Source organism: Crocuta crocuta, unplaced genomic scaffold (genome assembly GCF_008692635.1).
Source record: "Crocuta crocuta isolate KB4526 unplaced genomic scaffold, BGI_CrCroc_1.0 scaffold415, whole genome shotgun sequence".
Taxonomy (NCBI): Eukaryota; Metazoa; Chordata; class Mammalia; order Carnivora; family Hyaenidae; genus Crocuta; species Crocuta crocuta.
In genome coordinates, this window is record NW_027531525.1 from 1080016 (window position 1) to 1095590 (window position 15575).

At 48.2% G+C, this 15575-nt stretch overlaps 1 protein-coding gene across 1 annotated transcript; it reads right to left on the reverse strand.

Annotated features, from left to right (window-relative positions):
- Positions 1–1503: 1503 nt before the first annotated feature.
- On the reverse strand, positions 1504–13294 carry VPS72 (vacuolar protein sorting 72 homolog). The gene is made up of 6 exons (XM_077772602.1): positions 13088–13294; positions 8936–9088; positions 8650–8764; positions 8103–8279; positions 2363–2507; positions 1504–2072 (listed from the first exon to the last, which is right to left on the reverse strand). The coding sequence occupies exons 1-6, from the start codon at positions 13202–13204 to the stop codon at positions 1685–1687; spliced, it is 1095 nt and encodes a 364-aa protein (XP_077628728.1). The 5' UTR covers positions 13205–13294; the 3' UTR covers positions 1504–1684.
- Positions 13295–15575: the final 2281 nt, after the last annotated feature.

Consider the following 15575-nt stretch of genomic DNA (forward strand, 5'->3'; position numbering starts at 1 on the left):
TGTAAAGACAGACACAGACACAGCGGGACACTAGCCAGGGGCCAGAACAATGAACTTGATGTCCGGGAGGTGAGAAACCTAGCTGGGCCTGGGAACAGGGGGAGTTCAGTTAGACCCAGAGCTTCCTTCTTCCTGCCTCCCCACCTTCGGCCACTCTGGCTGGGGGGCCCAGGCAGCCAGGCTGGATTTGTCTGCGCGCTGTATGACCGAGAGATCCTGGCAGCACGCTCCCTTGTAGCCTCGCCCGTCCGTGCCTCTTGCCCAAGCACAGCTGCCAGGGGCCCTGCCAACACTGCTGGCCCCAGGCCCAGTTCCTATTGACGGGGAGGGGGACATACGGAGAGCTTCAGGGAAATTCCTCTTCTCTTCCCCATAATCCACTCTTTTTTTCCTGAACTCATTTAAGGAAGCAAAGGGGAAAAGAGACAGTTCTCTTACCCTACCTCATTTCCTCTTTTATTGTGGGGGAATCAAGATTTTGCTTTCTATGTTGGCCAAAACTCTAAATCCTAAGTGAAAGCAAGGGCTCAGAGGAGCTGGAGGAATTCCAGGTTGGGGGAAGATGGTATGGTCTCAGGAGAAGGGACGGAGTCCCCATAACTTGTCCCTGGCTTTGGACGGGAAGGTGACACCGGACCAATGGGTGGGAAATACCTTCTAAATGCGACAAAGTTTCTCTGAAAACAGTGGGAAGATTAAACTTGCACAATCTTTTACGATACGGACAACAATACACAATACATACAAGCTACACATACACACCATGCTGATTGTGAAAGATCCGGAACGTGTGTGAGGTACTTGCATTGACAGTGTAAACTATAGTTAAGGGATAGGACGGACGGTGGCAGAAGCGTACGCCGAGGGACGGAGACACACTCCACATCGTTCCCAATAGGAGCCACTCCTCTCCTCCCATCTCCCACCAGGCCCTGATGCATAAGCCCCCTGCCTTCCCCACCTACCAGTCCTGGTGGCCACCTGCCTCCTCACCTCCCCTTCTGTCGGTTGGTCTGTCAGTGGTACTGGAGCACCGTCCCCGCAGCAGGAGGAGCCCGGCGCCCGGGAGAGGGTGGGGGAACAGTGAGCTCAGCATTTTATTATTTTAGCTCCAGCCAGGTGGGGGGTAGTGGGAGATCACATATACACAGCCCCCATACCCTGCCCGGCCCTGAGAGCCTCTAGTGGCCGCTAATGGCACTGGCACTTCCTTCCCTCCCTGCATGTGAGCCAGAGCCCTGGAAACGGATCTAGGAGAATCACACGGTTCCTACTTACTTGGCGCCTTGCTACATTCAAAGCAGCGGATATAAAGGTGAGTGTAAGAATTTCGTTCGGAGGTCTAATTTAAAGGTGTTGATAATCCAGCCGGTGGAGTGAATACTTACAACTTAAAAAGGGCAGCGCATAATAAACGCTATTAAACAAACAAAAAAAAGACCCATATATACTCAGACATTCACAAAGACTTCTTGCTCCCAACTCTAGAAGACACACCAGACAAAGGGGATCATTCTCTTTTATTAGATTAAAAAACACAAATAAAACCGATAGGACGGGGAAGGGGGGGAAGAAAGACAGAAAAGGGTTGGGCAAAGCTCAGAGATAACCAAGGGAAGAAGCAGGGAGAGGAGGTGGAACAGTAAGGGCAGGGCAGGAAAGAGGTTTTGAAGGACCACACAGCTCATTTGATGACAATTTTCTGGCGCAAGGCTCGAGGCCCTGAGCCAGGGAGGGGCTCGGGAGGGGGCGGGCCAGGGCCCAGCGCAGAGGCCGTGGGCGGCAGGCCATGGGCCGTGATGTACTTCTTGTAAGCCTCACGGATGATCTTGAAGGCTCGCGCGGTGGCGTAGGGGATGTCTGTCACAGGGTCCCGGTACAGGGCCGGGCGATGGGTCACGGGGCAGACTTCCCGAACAGGGACCTTTGGGGGCCGACCTTGGGGAAACCACTCCTCGAATGTCGCATCGTCACTGAAAGTGATGAAGGTCCGGGAGCAGCGAGCAGGAGGGACGACGGGGCCGGCGCCAGCGCGGGGGGTCGGTGCAGCAGCAGTGGGAGCAGGATCCAGTCTGAGGGGAGAGACAAAAAAAACATGAAAACTCTGAGGGGAGAGAACAGACACAGTGACGGGACAGATGAGGAAAGAGAGGAAGGAGGCAGAATGATGGCGACGTTCTGAGGGAACTGATTCAGTGACAGACAGGGAAAAGCAGGCCGGGCTGGATGGAAAAACTGCCACGAGAGGGGAGAGAGACTGGGAAGAAACAAGGAAGGGAGGGCCCTGAAGGAGAGCTGTGTGAGGAGAATGGAGGACGTCAGGGAGACGGCTCTCTCCCCCTCTCCCCTGCGACGTACTCACCCCTCCACATCCACGTTCTCTTCCTTAGGGCCTGGCTCCCCGACCAGCGGCACTGTCACCGAATGATAGGTGATCACGGGCCCAGGGCACTTCCGCTTCTTGTGCACCTGCTTCTTTTTGTCAGCCTCGAGCCGCTCATAGGTCTCTTCAGGGTCAAAGGGAGAAATGAGGGGGAGGTGAGATCCCTTTTGGCCCGAGGTCGCTCAATTACCTTCCCAGCCGTCCAGCCACTCACACGAACCCTGAGGCCCCCAGCACCTCCTGCTTCTGACACCTTCCACTTGCCCCCGACATCCTCTCAGCCCATGCCTCCCGTCCGCCTGGTCCCTCGCGCACCCAGACAGGAGGACTCTGGAGCTGGAAGGGACTCTGGATGAGGAGCCTGCTGTTTCCCTACACCGCCCTGCCCACTCACTCCCAGCCACAGCAGCGCGTTGCGTCTTTGGGCGTCTCCATGACACACGACACAGGTCTCCCCATTCCGAGCTGGAATATACTGCCTGATGACACTCTTTCACCTTGTCAAGCTGTAAAGGACACATGTCTAATCTGTCTTCCCTATCACAGTCCTTTACATAGTTGAACTTAGTGTCCATGTCTCTCTCCTGAGGCAGATCACCACACCCATTCCCTGAACCATTTCCCATGTAACATGGTTTTGAGACACACTCTCGTTTTACCAACCCCCTGCCTAGGACACTTCCATTACTGTGCTTTTCACAGTCTGTGGAAGAGGCTGCACGTTGGCGGCCCCTTTCAGTGTTTTGTTTGATCTGTACTGCATGTTACAGAAAAGTCTGAATTAGTTACTAACATTTGAAAATGAGGAAATTACATTTAAATACAGAGATTTCTGGTCCCTCTTTTTTTTGAGAGCGAGCACATGCAGGTGCAAGTGCAGGGCGGGGGTGGGAGGGTAGGCAGAGGGAAGGAGAGAGAATCTCAGGCAGGCTCCATGTTCCACGCAGGGCCGCAGGGCTCGATCCCACAACCCCGCGATCATGATGTGAGCTGAAATCAAGAGTCGGACAATCAACAGATTGAGCCACCCAAGTGCCCCTCTGGTCCTTCTTAAAAGAAAAATAACAAGGAGGGGCGCCTGGGTGGCTCAACTGGTTAAGCGTCCGACTTCGGCTCAGGCCATGATCTCATGGTTTGTGAGTTCGAGCCCTGTGTCAGGCTCTGGGCTGACAGCGTGGAGCCTGGAGCCTGTTTCGATTCTGTGTCTCCCTCTCTCTGACCCTCCTCCGCTCAAACGGTCTCTCTCTCTCAAAAATAAACATTAAAAAAAAAAAAAGGAGGGGCACCTGGGTGGCTCAGTTGGTTAAGCATCCGACTTCAGCNCTCCTGAGCGCTCCCCTTAACTCACCACAGTCCCCTGGCTGGACAGTGGCACTGCTCTATGGCAGTTCATGGCTGGCACACAGGTCTCCTCCTGAAGGGCAGTCACTGGGACTCATATTACCTACATATTATCAGGGCCACACAGTGTGGTGCACATTGCAGGCACTCAGCAAGTATCTGTTAATGCTCAATAAGTCAAAATATTCCTGATCCCTTCCCTCTTGAATGAACTCCAAACTTCCGTTTCTTAAACGCGGTCCAAACTTCTAGGTAAAGTCTGACCAGAAAAGTGTGCTCTGGAAACCCCGCCGATGATTTAGCCTCTCTCGTACTTGGAATTCTGGTTGGTAACGTTGCTTTCCTTCCCTTCGGCCAACCTTCCAACCCTTCCCCTTTTGAACACTTCCCTGTACCTTCTGGAACTCCTGTTCTATAATCAGCCAACTCATCTATGTCCTCAAGTTCCTCACTCCAAATTCCTTCCACAACCGGTCTTCCTGGAAGCCAGTCATGCCAAGGCCATGGCTCTCCCTGCAGCCCTCTGCTGGAGGTCTCTTGTCCTGCCACGTCCCATGCAGGGTGTGCCTGGGTCCTGCTGAGTCCATACCGCAGTTTTACGTCACTGCTTCTCTCCCCACGCGCAAACCCACTTCTCTCTGGAGACGTACGCCGCCAGGCTAGATCGTGTTCTAACTCCCTCCCTCCCTCTCTGAAGACTAAAGCAACGCTTTCCACTGTTCTCTCCACTCGACTCCCTTCATCCTACATCACCCTGGTGACCTCAAAGTGCACATGGGTAGCACCTTCCACATCCCATCGCCACAGTTTACCGATCCCATCTCCTAACAACCTTCCTGTCCAGGACACGTTCGTTGCTCCATCCCACTACAGCTACGGCCTACACTCAGTCATTGCTGGGCACTGCCCCCGGCTCTGAAACACTAAAATCCCAGGCTCTGGCCACAACATCTTAGGCCTTGGCTGTTTTGCCCCACAATTCTAGATACCCTCTGTCCTTCCTTGATACCTCCCGTGCATGGATCTCTCCTCACTATCTAGCAGCCCCTTCCAGTCTTGTATTTTTTTCTTCCACTTTCCTTTTTTTTTTAATGTTTTTAATATTTATTTATTTTCGAGAGTGAGAGAGCACACGCTTGCACATGTGCAGGGGATGGGCAGAGAGGGAGACACAGAATCTGAAGCAGGCTCCAGGCTCCAAGCTGTCAGCACCGAGTCTGACGTGGGGCTTGAACTCACAAGCTCTGAGATCATGACCTGAGCCTAAGTCGGTCGCTTAACTGACTCAGCCACCCAGGTGCCCTCCATTTTCCTTAAATCAAGGTTAGGCTCCTCAATCTATCATCTCAGTCACTCTGCTCAATCTAAACTCCCTGGCCCAGACCCGGATTGCTGAGTGCTCCTGGAGAAACACCACAGCAACAGACTAGACCGGAGCCGCCATGAATGCATGTTCCCCAGTTCCACAGACTCCCCAACGCCAGCAGATAATTCTATCTCAACTATTACTTTTCTTTCTTTTTCTTCTTTTCATTTGTTTTGGGGGAGGAGAAAGAACACGTGTGTGTGGTGGAGAAGAGGAGAGGGAGACAGAGAATTTAAGTAGGCTCCATTCTCAGCGCAGAACCTGACACGGGGCTTGATCTCACAACCCTGGGATCGTGACCTGAGCCTAAATCAAGACTCAGATGCTTAACTGACCGAGCCACCCAGGTGCCCCTGAACTATTTCAAGCACATTTCATTCTCCTCAAGCTTCCAACTCTATGCCAACACCTGACAGGTGACAGTGCCTAAAAGATAGGAGATGAGAACCATTCCAATGTCCTACTGCGGGTTTACAAACCTCCACTAGAAGCCATCCTGTCTCCCTTCATCATAATTCAGGCCGATTCTTCCACCTGGACTCTAGCTACCCCACTCCCTCCACCTCCCACTTCTCCAAAAACCCACACTATTAACTATCCTTTCTTGTCTATCATTAAAACTTTTAGTTGCTTGTCACCGAAGACGGAGTTCCTCCAATCTTTGAATAAAACAAACAAGGAAAACTCTACATTGACCCCAGACCCTACAAGTTTTACTCCTTACCCCACCCTTCACAGACAAGCTTAAAAGTTTGGCTCCCCAGCCCGCTTCAAAACGGTATGGTCTCCAGAAAGTGCTCCGTAAGTTCATCTCTGACATCCTTGTCATCAAAACAAATGGACACTTGTCAGTTCTCTTGAATAGCATCTCTGTAACATTCAGCAGAGACTTGCTCCCAAATATTCTCTTTCCTTGGCACTTTTTTTCTTTTCTTTTTATTTATTGGGGGGGCGGGGCAGAGAGAGAGGGAGGGAAAGAATCCTAGGCAGTCTTGACGCTGACAGCGTGGGGCTCAAGCCCATGAACTGTGAGATCATGACATGAGCCGAAACCAAGAGTCAGACACTTAACCCACTGAGCCCCCCAGGTGCCCCTCCTTGACATTCTTAAGATAAATTCTCCTGGAGTTCTCCAAATCCTGGCCACTGCTGAGCCCCTCTTGTACATCTGTCGGATTCTCTTCAGCCTCTGTCTTCTCGTCCCCATGCTTTCTCCTTGGGTGATCTGACCCATGCTAATGTCATCAATGCTATCCATATGCTACAGACTTCCAAATTTCAGTTTCCAGCCTAGATCTCTGGTCCAAGCCCAGCTGTGTACACTGAACTCTCAGCATTGCATGGATTGCTCAAAGACTCATCAAATTCAACATGTTCAAAATTGAACTTCTTGTCCCCCCTGCAGAACCTGCTTCTACAGGGTCTCCAATGTCAGTTACTGGTACAAGAAGCCCGGGAGTTACCCTCCTCACTGCGGCCCAAACCAGCCAACATGGTCAAAGGATGAGGACTGTAATTACAGTGACATCAAGGTCACCTCGCTGTTTGTGACGGTTTGTTTTGAGGGATAGCTACTGTTTGAAGGTACTGAATTACCATCAAAGATTAAATATCTGATGTTAAAGTCAATATAATGAAAACAGTCAGGAAAATACACCCTGAAGATGTTGAAACTGAAGTAAATCTTTTCTCAATCATCATGTTCTTCAGGAGTTGTCTAAATTTGAGAAATATAAAAAGTGGAATGGGTTGGGTCCCAGATATTCTTTTTCTTTTTTAATGTTTTTTTTTTTAATTTTTATTTATCTCTAGGAGAGAGAGAGAGAGAGAGACAGCGTGAGCAGGGGAGGGTCAGAGAGAGAGGGAGTCACAGACTGAAACAGGCTCCAGGCTCTGAGCTGGCAGTCAGCACAGAGCCCGACGCGGGGCTCGAACCCACGAACCGCGAGATCATGACCTAAGCGAAAGTCGGACGGTTAACCGACTAAGCCACCCAGGCGCCCCAGGTCCCAGATATTCTGCATAAACAATATTCAACTCTGCATTTGAGTCATACACGTTTAACTATATGTGCTTGATCAAAAACAAAAGATTCAGAGAAAGATTTGGTCCGGGTGGTGGTGGGGTGGGACCGGGAGAAAGAGAGAACAAATTATATATTTTAGGTGATTCTGTGTGTTATTTTACTCAATGGAAGTATGCCCCAGATTAAGCACGTGACAAGAGGCGTGTAACCTGCCATTCCCTCCTGTACCTCTCATGATCTGAAATTCTCAATACCCTATAAAGAAGCATATGTTTTGTACAATGTATTACATACGGTACGTAACTGTGTACTTGGCACATAAACTGAAGGGCTTTTAAAGAATTTTGGGGGCGCCTGGGTGGCTCAGTCAGTTGGGCGGCCGACTTTGGCTCAGGTCACGATCTCACGGTTCATGGGTTTATGGGTTCGAGCCCCACGTTGGGCTCTGTGCTGACAGCTATCTCAGAGCCTGGAGCCTGTTTCAGATTTTGTGTCTCCCTCTTTCTCTGACCCTCCCCCTCCTCATGCTGTCTCTCTCTCTCAGAAATAAATAAAAAACGTTAAAAAATTAAAAAACTTTTTTTTTACTTTAGCTCATCTTGTGAACTAATTCTGATGAATTTTGATTTTCGTGATTATTATTAAAGCGGGCATTAACACCCCACCTTGTGAACCAGGACAGCAAGGTGCAAGCAGGTTAGGTAATTTGTCGACAGTCTTCCAGAAACTGAACAGCAGAACTAGGATGTGAACTCAGTTCTATTCAATTCTTATTTTATACCAATATACTTTCTCTTCACTATAACTTATTTTTTGGAGCCCAACAAACAGCCTCACTCCTTGCTCCCAATCCCTCACTCTCCCATTTCCTTCCTCTGATTCCCTTGTTCTGGATCTCCAACCCCCTAGCTGCTCAGGTCCCTCAGTCTCCATTTTCCTAAGGTTCCTCATCCCTCTGCCCACCATTCTCAAAACCACAGACTGACCTAGTGAACGTAAGTTGAGCTCCTCTGTGATCTTGGCCTCTCTGAGCAGCTCCTCCTGGGTCAGTGGCCGCTCACAGTGGGGCCCCTTCCGCCGCCGTGACTGGCCCTGCCTCTCCTGTACCCGAAGGAATGTCTGTCGTGTATGTTCAGCTGTAGACTGACGCATGGACTTCCGACCTGGGGAAGAAGTCAGAAAAGAAGAGATCTTTGAATTCACCTCCACCTCCTTTATTTTTAATTCTAAAACTTCTTCTTTGGAAATCATTTCAAACTTATAAGAAAGTTGCAAGCTGAGTCCACAGAGTACCTATGTATCCTTTGCTTAGATCACTTCCTGTTAACCTTTTGCCCCATTTGCATTGTGTGTGTTTTCCCAAATGATTTAAGTTGCACACGTCCTAAATACTTCACTGGATATTTCCTAAGACTAAAGGCTTTCCTTATATAACCATAGTACAGTTGTCAACCTCAGTAAACTTGCCACTGATATAATACTTTATCGTTCTGTTCCAACTTTGTCAACTGACCCAAACAGCCCCACACTCACTGTCAGAGCCGTCATCCTGCAGTTCTAACGGCAGCAGTGCTTTCTCTTCTCGGGCCTTCTGAGAGCTACCAGCTGGAGTGCTGACCTTTCGAGGCCTCAAGCTCTTGAGAGGCTCCTGGGGACAGATTGGAATCAGACCCCATGGAACGGAAGGAATAAGGAGAGAGATGAGGATCTTAAGAAGAGAAAAGTAGCACTGCAGAAAATGGGACTAGTGTGGGGAGTGCTGTGAAGGGCAGAAGAGCAATTATGGGAAATGACAGGAGCCCAAGAGAACCAGGTGCACCTTATATGCTTTGGTGACTACTCGGCGCTTCCTCCTGGGCTCTTCTGCTTCTCCATCACTGGATGGTTCATCCCCTTCGTCAATGTCAAAGTCGGAGTCCACTTCATCCTCTGTGTCTGACTGGTCCCCTTGATACTCATCATCTCCAGATTCCTGAGGACATAAGGAGATGAGGTTCTCACTGTCTTTGGAGTCATCAGTGCCCCTCCAGAACAGAATCTCTGTGCTTTCCTGATAAGAGCTGCCCCACTCTCCCTCCCAACCCAGCCCTTCAATTTTCTCAGGCAAGAAGCTTTTCTAGCCAATGGCCTTTGGCTCCAGCACCACCCCTTTCACTATCGATAGATTGCCCTTCACCTGTAGCACACAGTGTTAAGTGCTGGGACACAAAAAGATTCGATCTGGTCTTTACTTTCAGGGGTCTCTCAGTCTGTCAGGGGACAGAATATAATTATAAAAAGCAGTTTGAATACAAGGCAACACATAAGGTGTCAAATGGTACTGAAGTGTTCTAGAAGCTCAAAGGAAGGCACACTTGCTTAGATTGATGGTCCGGGAAGGCCTAAACTTCAGACTTTATTCCTTTAGAGCAGGGGTTGGCAAACTTTTCCTGTGAAGGGCCAGAACAGAACAGGTAGTGGGCCAGATTTGGCCGTCAAGTCGCGGTTTGCTGAGACTCTAACAAAGAGGACTTGAGCCATGGTTTAAAATGCCGGTAGTATTTAGGGGCACCGTGGTGGTTCCGTCAGTTAAGTGTCCGACTCCCGATTTCGGCTCGGGTCATGGGCTCCACGACTAAAGTGCAGAGCCTGCTTGGGATTCTCTTTCTCTCTCTGCCCCTCTCCCATGTGCGCTCTCTCTCTCTCAAAATAAATAAACTTAAAAAAAAAATAATAAAATAAAATAAAATGCTGGTAGTGTTCAGACAGCCAAGAGGGCAGAGGTAAACATGGGTAGATGAAACAGCAAGGACAAAGATGCAGAAGCAACAGTGTGAATACCCTATTTATGGAATAAAGGTTTAGACCTAAGTAAAGCAGGTTTGTCTTGGGCAAGAAATCTTCCTAGTTGACTACCTTTGACCCCAGCAAAGCCTTCTTCCAACATTATTGACTGCCCTATAAGACTTGAAAAGGTTGCATTCAGTCTACAGAGAAACTTACATATCAGGCTGATAAATTCATGAGTTTAATTTGCAGGCCAGGGATCCTCAATCTTCTCTCCCTCTTTACTTGTCCCAGGACTGATAATCACTGTTGACGTAAACTAAAGTTACTGAGAAATAGGTCTCATTCCTCAGGTGTGTTGGAACAGAAAAATAATTGGGTATAAGTACTAGTAATGGGAAGCCAATGAAGATTTGGGGAGATAGGAAAACTGTATACAAGGAGTGTTTCAGAAAGTTCCGGAGGTGGTTAGCTGAGCAGAGAGCAGGGGGCCTAGAATTGAAACTGAGAGGGTACAGGTTGGGTCTAGAATGGCAGCCCCATTAAAAAATAAAGGGAAAAGCACACTTGGGGGCAGGGGAGTCAACTGGGAGGGGTGGCATCTCAAACACGTGGCTCTCCCTTCAATCAATGATTTAGGCCAACAGGCTAATCTGGTACATATGCAGCCAAAGCAAGTAGCACAGACAGTTGACACTCCAAGCTAGCCAGAGTTCAATCCTTCACTGATGACCATTATTTCCTCCCAACTGATGCTTGTGAAAGACAGCCTGGGAACACATTAATCCCCTCAGCCCTAACCTCGCATTAAGTCATCTCACCAGCGAATGGTGGTTCAACTACACACTAGCTTAGTGTCCAAAATGCTTGCACTAAGTTAGGGATTTACAACCATTCCTTTGGCTTTTATTGAGAGTCATTAATAGAGATGACTAGGTAAGAGAATGTTTCTACATCATCTACTGAAACCCTGTTATTTTATACTTCTTACATAAGGATGCAATTCATCCTAGAATTTAATGCTGAGTAAAGTAAACTTTTCTCTCTTAAAGAACATACATGCTTCTTTCTTATTGAAAAAAGGAAATTCAGGGTTTAGCTGCCAGAAAGCTCACAGCTAAATTTAGTATCAATTGCTATTACCATTTTAGCAGAGACTCCTGGTACAATTACTTCTGATCTGTCTCTATTTTTACTGTTCCTACTTTTTGTTTATATGTAAGCCTCCTTTAATCCTTTTTGGAAGCATGAAGGGTACATATTAAATAACGACTCGTAAAATGACAGGAATAGGAAAATGGCCTTTGGGGGAGGGACAAGAACATTCTATTTTAAACTATAGCTGTGTAAGTAATGACTCCCAATCAGTCATCAAGTCCTGTGGATTCAATTTCCTTAACCTGTCTTGAAATCTAGTACTCACGTTTCTCTATTCCCACTGCCTCCCTCATTCTCCTCATTACGGAATGGACTTTCTAAAGTACAAATTTAGGGGTGCCTAGGTGGCTCAGTTGGTTAGGCAACTGACTTCGGCTCAGGTCATGATCTCCCAGCTTGTGAGTTCGAGCCCCGTATTGGGCTCTGTGCTGACAAGTCAGAACTTGCTTCAGATTCTGTGTGTCCCTCTCTCTCTGCCCTTTCCCTGCTTGTTCTCTTTCTCTCTCTCAAAAATAAACATTAAAAATTTTTTAAAAGATTCGGTGTCTCCCTGTCGCTGTGCCCCTCCTCTGCTCACACTCTCTCGCTCTCAAAAATAAATAACCATTAAAAAATATATAAAGTACAGGTTTGATCATCGAACTTGGATGAATCTTCTCAGTACTCTGGGTGAAGAGCAAGACTCCTTAACATGGTTCACAATACCCTCCATGATCTGGCCCATGCCTGCTCTCTCCGGCCTTACCAATCTTTATTCTCCTTCTAGGGCTGGAGAATGAGTAGACATGCGGCACGAGAGACCCAGACTCCATACCTTTACACATCTGCTCCACCCCCTCAGTGGGCTAATCTTTCTCCTTACCCTGCTCTCAGCCCTACTGCTGTTCATACAGCCACTGCCTGCTTCCACTGTCCCCTGGATACCCATCCTTACCAACGACTCTGGCTCCCACAAGTTACCACAGCACCCTATCCATACCGCTTATTTTACTCCTTATGCAACAGTATTCCAACGGTTAATCCAGCTGCTTCCCCCACTGAGGTCTGGTGTAGGTAAGAGCAAAGTGTTGTTTTTAATACTCTCTGCTTCCCTAAACCTATCACAGTAGTTGGTTTACCCTAGCTTCTCAACGGCTATCTTAAGAATGGACAGATCCAATCGGTAAAAGTGCCAATCCAATCCAGGCCCTAGCCCAGGCACTAGACATATACTGTGGAACAAAACAGACCATCTCTAACCTTGCAGAGCTTACAACCTAACAGGATAGTGTAAACAAGTAGGCAAACCAAATCTAATTAGAATCTGAAATGTATTCTTTGAAGGAAATAATAAATGGGACACTTTTTAGAGCAGTAAAGGAAAGGTTATCGAGGCATTTACGTTGATAATTGAAAGCTGAAAAAAAGCATAGGCTAAGCTCCTCTATGGTTTTTTTTTTTTAACGTTTTATTTATTTCTTAGAGAGAGACACAGCGTGAGCAGGGGAGGGGCACTAAGAGAGGGAGACACAGAATCTGAAGCAGGCTCCAGGCTCTGAGCTGTCAGCACAGAGCCCGACGCGGGGCTCCAACCACAAGCCGTGAGATCATGACCTGAGCCGAAGTCGGACGCTCAACCGACTGAGCCACCCAGGCGCCCCTGTTTTCTTTTTCTTTTTTTTTTTTCCTAAAGATTCCTTTCTATGTTTCAGGTGAAGAACCATACAGTGGGCCAACGAATATACAACGCGTGACTACGAGAAGCTCGCGTTACGTTAGACGTCAGGGATGCGGTGAAATACGCAACTAGACAAGTACACGTCGGTTCCTGCCATACGCGGGGGTGCCTCGGGAGACCCTTCCATCCCTGATCCCTCCAACCCCACCTAGAGCTCTACCTTCTAGGACTCTATCTTATACCCCCGCCACGTCCCGACTCTCCCACCCCGCCGCGAGGATGAGCTACCGGGGCTCGTCTCCATTCCCCGCCCCCTTCTTTGTCCGAGGTTTCTCCTTTCAGGACTCCCTTTAGCTTCCTCCCCTCCCTCTTCCTGGACCCAGCTCTTGCCTCTGTGAAACCCCCATAAGTCGTCTGGTAGAACTCGTCTTCCTCCTCTGCCTCCAGGAGGCCAGAAAGCCGGTTCCCCGCGGTCTTCCGGGGGGCCCGGCCCCCAGCCAAACTCATACCGCCCACCGAGACAGAGCCGTGATCAGAGGCCCCTCACCCAGCGCTGCTATCGGAGCTCGGCGCTCGACACCACAACCTGCGGGTGGTAGGCGGCGGCGGAAGCCAGTAGTCTGCAGGCAGAAGTAGCAGAGCGTCGAGAGGCTCCTAGTCCCGTCAGCCACGCCTTCTTCACTCTGTAGCCCCGCCCACTGGGGGGCGCGGAGACCGCCACCAAGCCCCCCATTGCAGCACGCACGGACCTGGACCGTGGGATGATGGGGCTCGGTGACTCCAGGAGTCCCACTGCCCTAAGTCCAGAATTTAGGAGTCAACAAATTTTCACTTAAAAGAGGTCAATCTACCTCTGCTCCAGTCTGTTTTCCATTCTGCGTCTAGTAGGAACCTTTCTAAAATCCAGACTTAGTCACACTCTTCTGCCTAAAGGCGCTTAATGGCTTCCTATCATCCACGGGTTAAAGTTCAAAATCCTTGAGGCAGAATAGTAGTGTGGTTAAGAACATAGCTTTCGAGCCAGCCATACCTGAGTTTGAGTTTGAGTTTGAGTTTAGGTCTTTTAACTGTGTGACTTTGGTTAAGTTGCTGTGTTCTCAACTGTAAAGTGGAACTAGGGGCGCTGGCTGGCTCAGTGGGTAGAGCACATGACGCTTGGTATCAGGGTCATGAGTTCAAATCCCACGTTGGGCGTGTAACCTGCTTAAAAAAATAATAAGGTGGGATGAATAATATTTCATTTTTAAAGTTGTTAGAAAGATTAATAATTCTCCATCGTGCCTGCCTGCTTTTCCTTCTCCTTAGGATCCTTTTCCTTATTTGTCTACCTGGCAAAATTCTGGTTTTATAAGACACTGAAATCTTCTCACTTGCCAGGCTCTCTTCCTGGCACAGTTTCCATAGCCACAGGGATCATGCTGCCTCGTTTCTCTAGAATAGTCCCAATCTCCAATAGTCTGTAGTATTGTCAAGACCCTGTATCAGTTCTTTCCTATCTTTTATTCTGAAAATATGACTGTCAACCCATAGCACTTGTACATACTCTATGCTGGCAGCTACTACATTTTACTTGGATGATTTATGGGTCTGCCTCTCTCATTAGTCTGTGATCTTTTTGAGGGCAAGGATTTTATCTTCATCTGTGTATACCAGGAACTCTCAGTGCCTAGACATCGTCGGGACTGAATAACGTGAATTCAATAAATGAATTAATGAGTGACTAATTGAATGAATAAGGCACTCATCCTCTTATTTTGTGTCTATGCTGATCTTGCTTGCCCCAGTCCCCTCCATTCTGACCTTTGGGACTGTTCTAAGATATGAAGATCACGTTAATAAAGCTCTGTGTGTGTATGTGTGCATGTGTGCACACACACATTATTTCTGTCAAGTTTGTATGTGTGGCCCTATTTTTTTTTTAATTTTTAATATTTTTGAGAGAGACAGAGTATGAGTGGAGGAGGGGCAGAGAGAGGAGGAGACACAGAATCCAAAGCAGGCTCCAGGCTCTGAGTTGTCAGCACAGAGCCTGACATGGGGCTCAAACCCACCAACCGTGAGATCATGATCCGAGCCGAAGCCGGACACTCAACCGACTGAGCCACCCAGGTGCCCCTGTGTGGCCCTATTTTGAGATCACCAGATTGCTCTGCTTTTCCTAAATCTATATTGGTGAACTCCCTTTTCAATTTCCTTGGGGGCACCAAGCCAACATGGCCTGCTACGCCTCTGCTTCCACACCCTGCCACGTCACCCCAGGTTTGCTATGCCAGGAATGTTACTGGGTAAGAGTGCCTCTGTGACTCAGAGGACACCCCAGGGATTGAGTGGGAGTGGAGGCAGAGGCAATGTATAGGGGGAAAAGATGAGAGATGCCCCTGGCCCCACTTTTGAATTTTGCCTTCATTCATTCGTATATTCAGGAGACAATAAAACAATAATATATGTATTATGCACCTACTTTGTGCCAGGCACAAAGATGCTTGAGACAGAAAATGCTTGAGATATAAAAATGGATAAGATATCATCTTTGCCATGAAATACTCAGTCTTGTGAGGGAGACAAACAAGTCATCAGACTAACATAATACCAGGTAGTAGGAGTGATAGTAGCCATTTTATGGTACATAAAGAGAAAAAAGACCCCTAAGAAGCTACAAAACAGGGATCTCTTCTTCTCGGGAAGGCTGAAATCAAATTCATAGATCACATCCCAGGAAAAGATCCCCCTATTTGACTACTGCCTGTGTGAGTCAGGGCTTTATGGGTCTATTTCCAATTTTTAAATCAGAAACAGCTTATTTCTACACCAGCTGATTTCTAAAATAACTCAGGAAATGGTAGCAACTCCATGCCTTTTATGGAAACAAGGATAATTT

Bases quoted from the DNA above. Each gene is read 5' to 3' on its own strand.
- VPS72 (XM_077772602.1), bottom strand. From the start codon at position 13,204: ATGAGTTTGGCTGGGGGCCGGGCCCCCCGGAAGACCGCGGGGAACCGG. The intron at 8,765-8,935 runs GTGCACCTGGTT...ATCTGTCCCCAG, and splicing joins TAGTCACCAAAGCATATAAG to GAGCCTCTCAAGAGCTTGAG. The intron at 2,073-2,362 runs GTGAGTACGTCG...CTCTCCCCTCAG, and splicing joins GAGAACGTGGATGTGGAGGG to ACTGGATCCTGCTCCCACTG.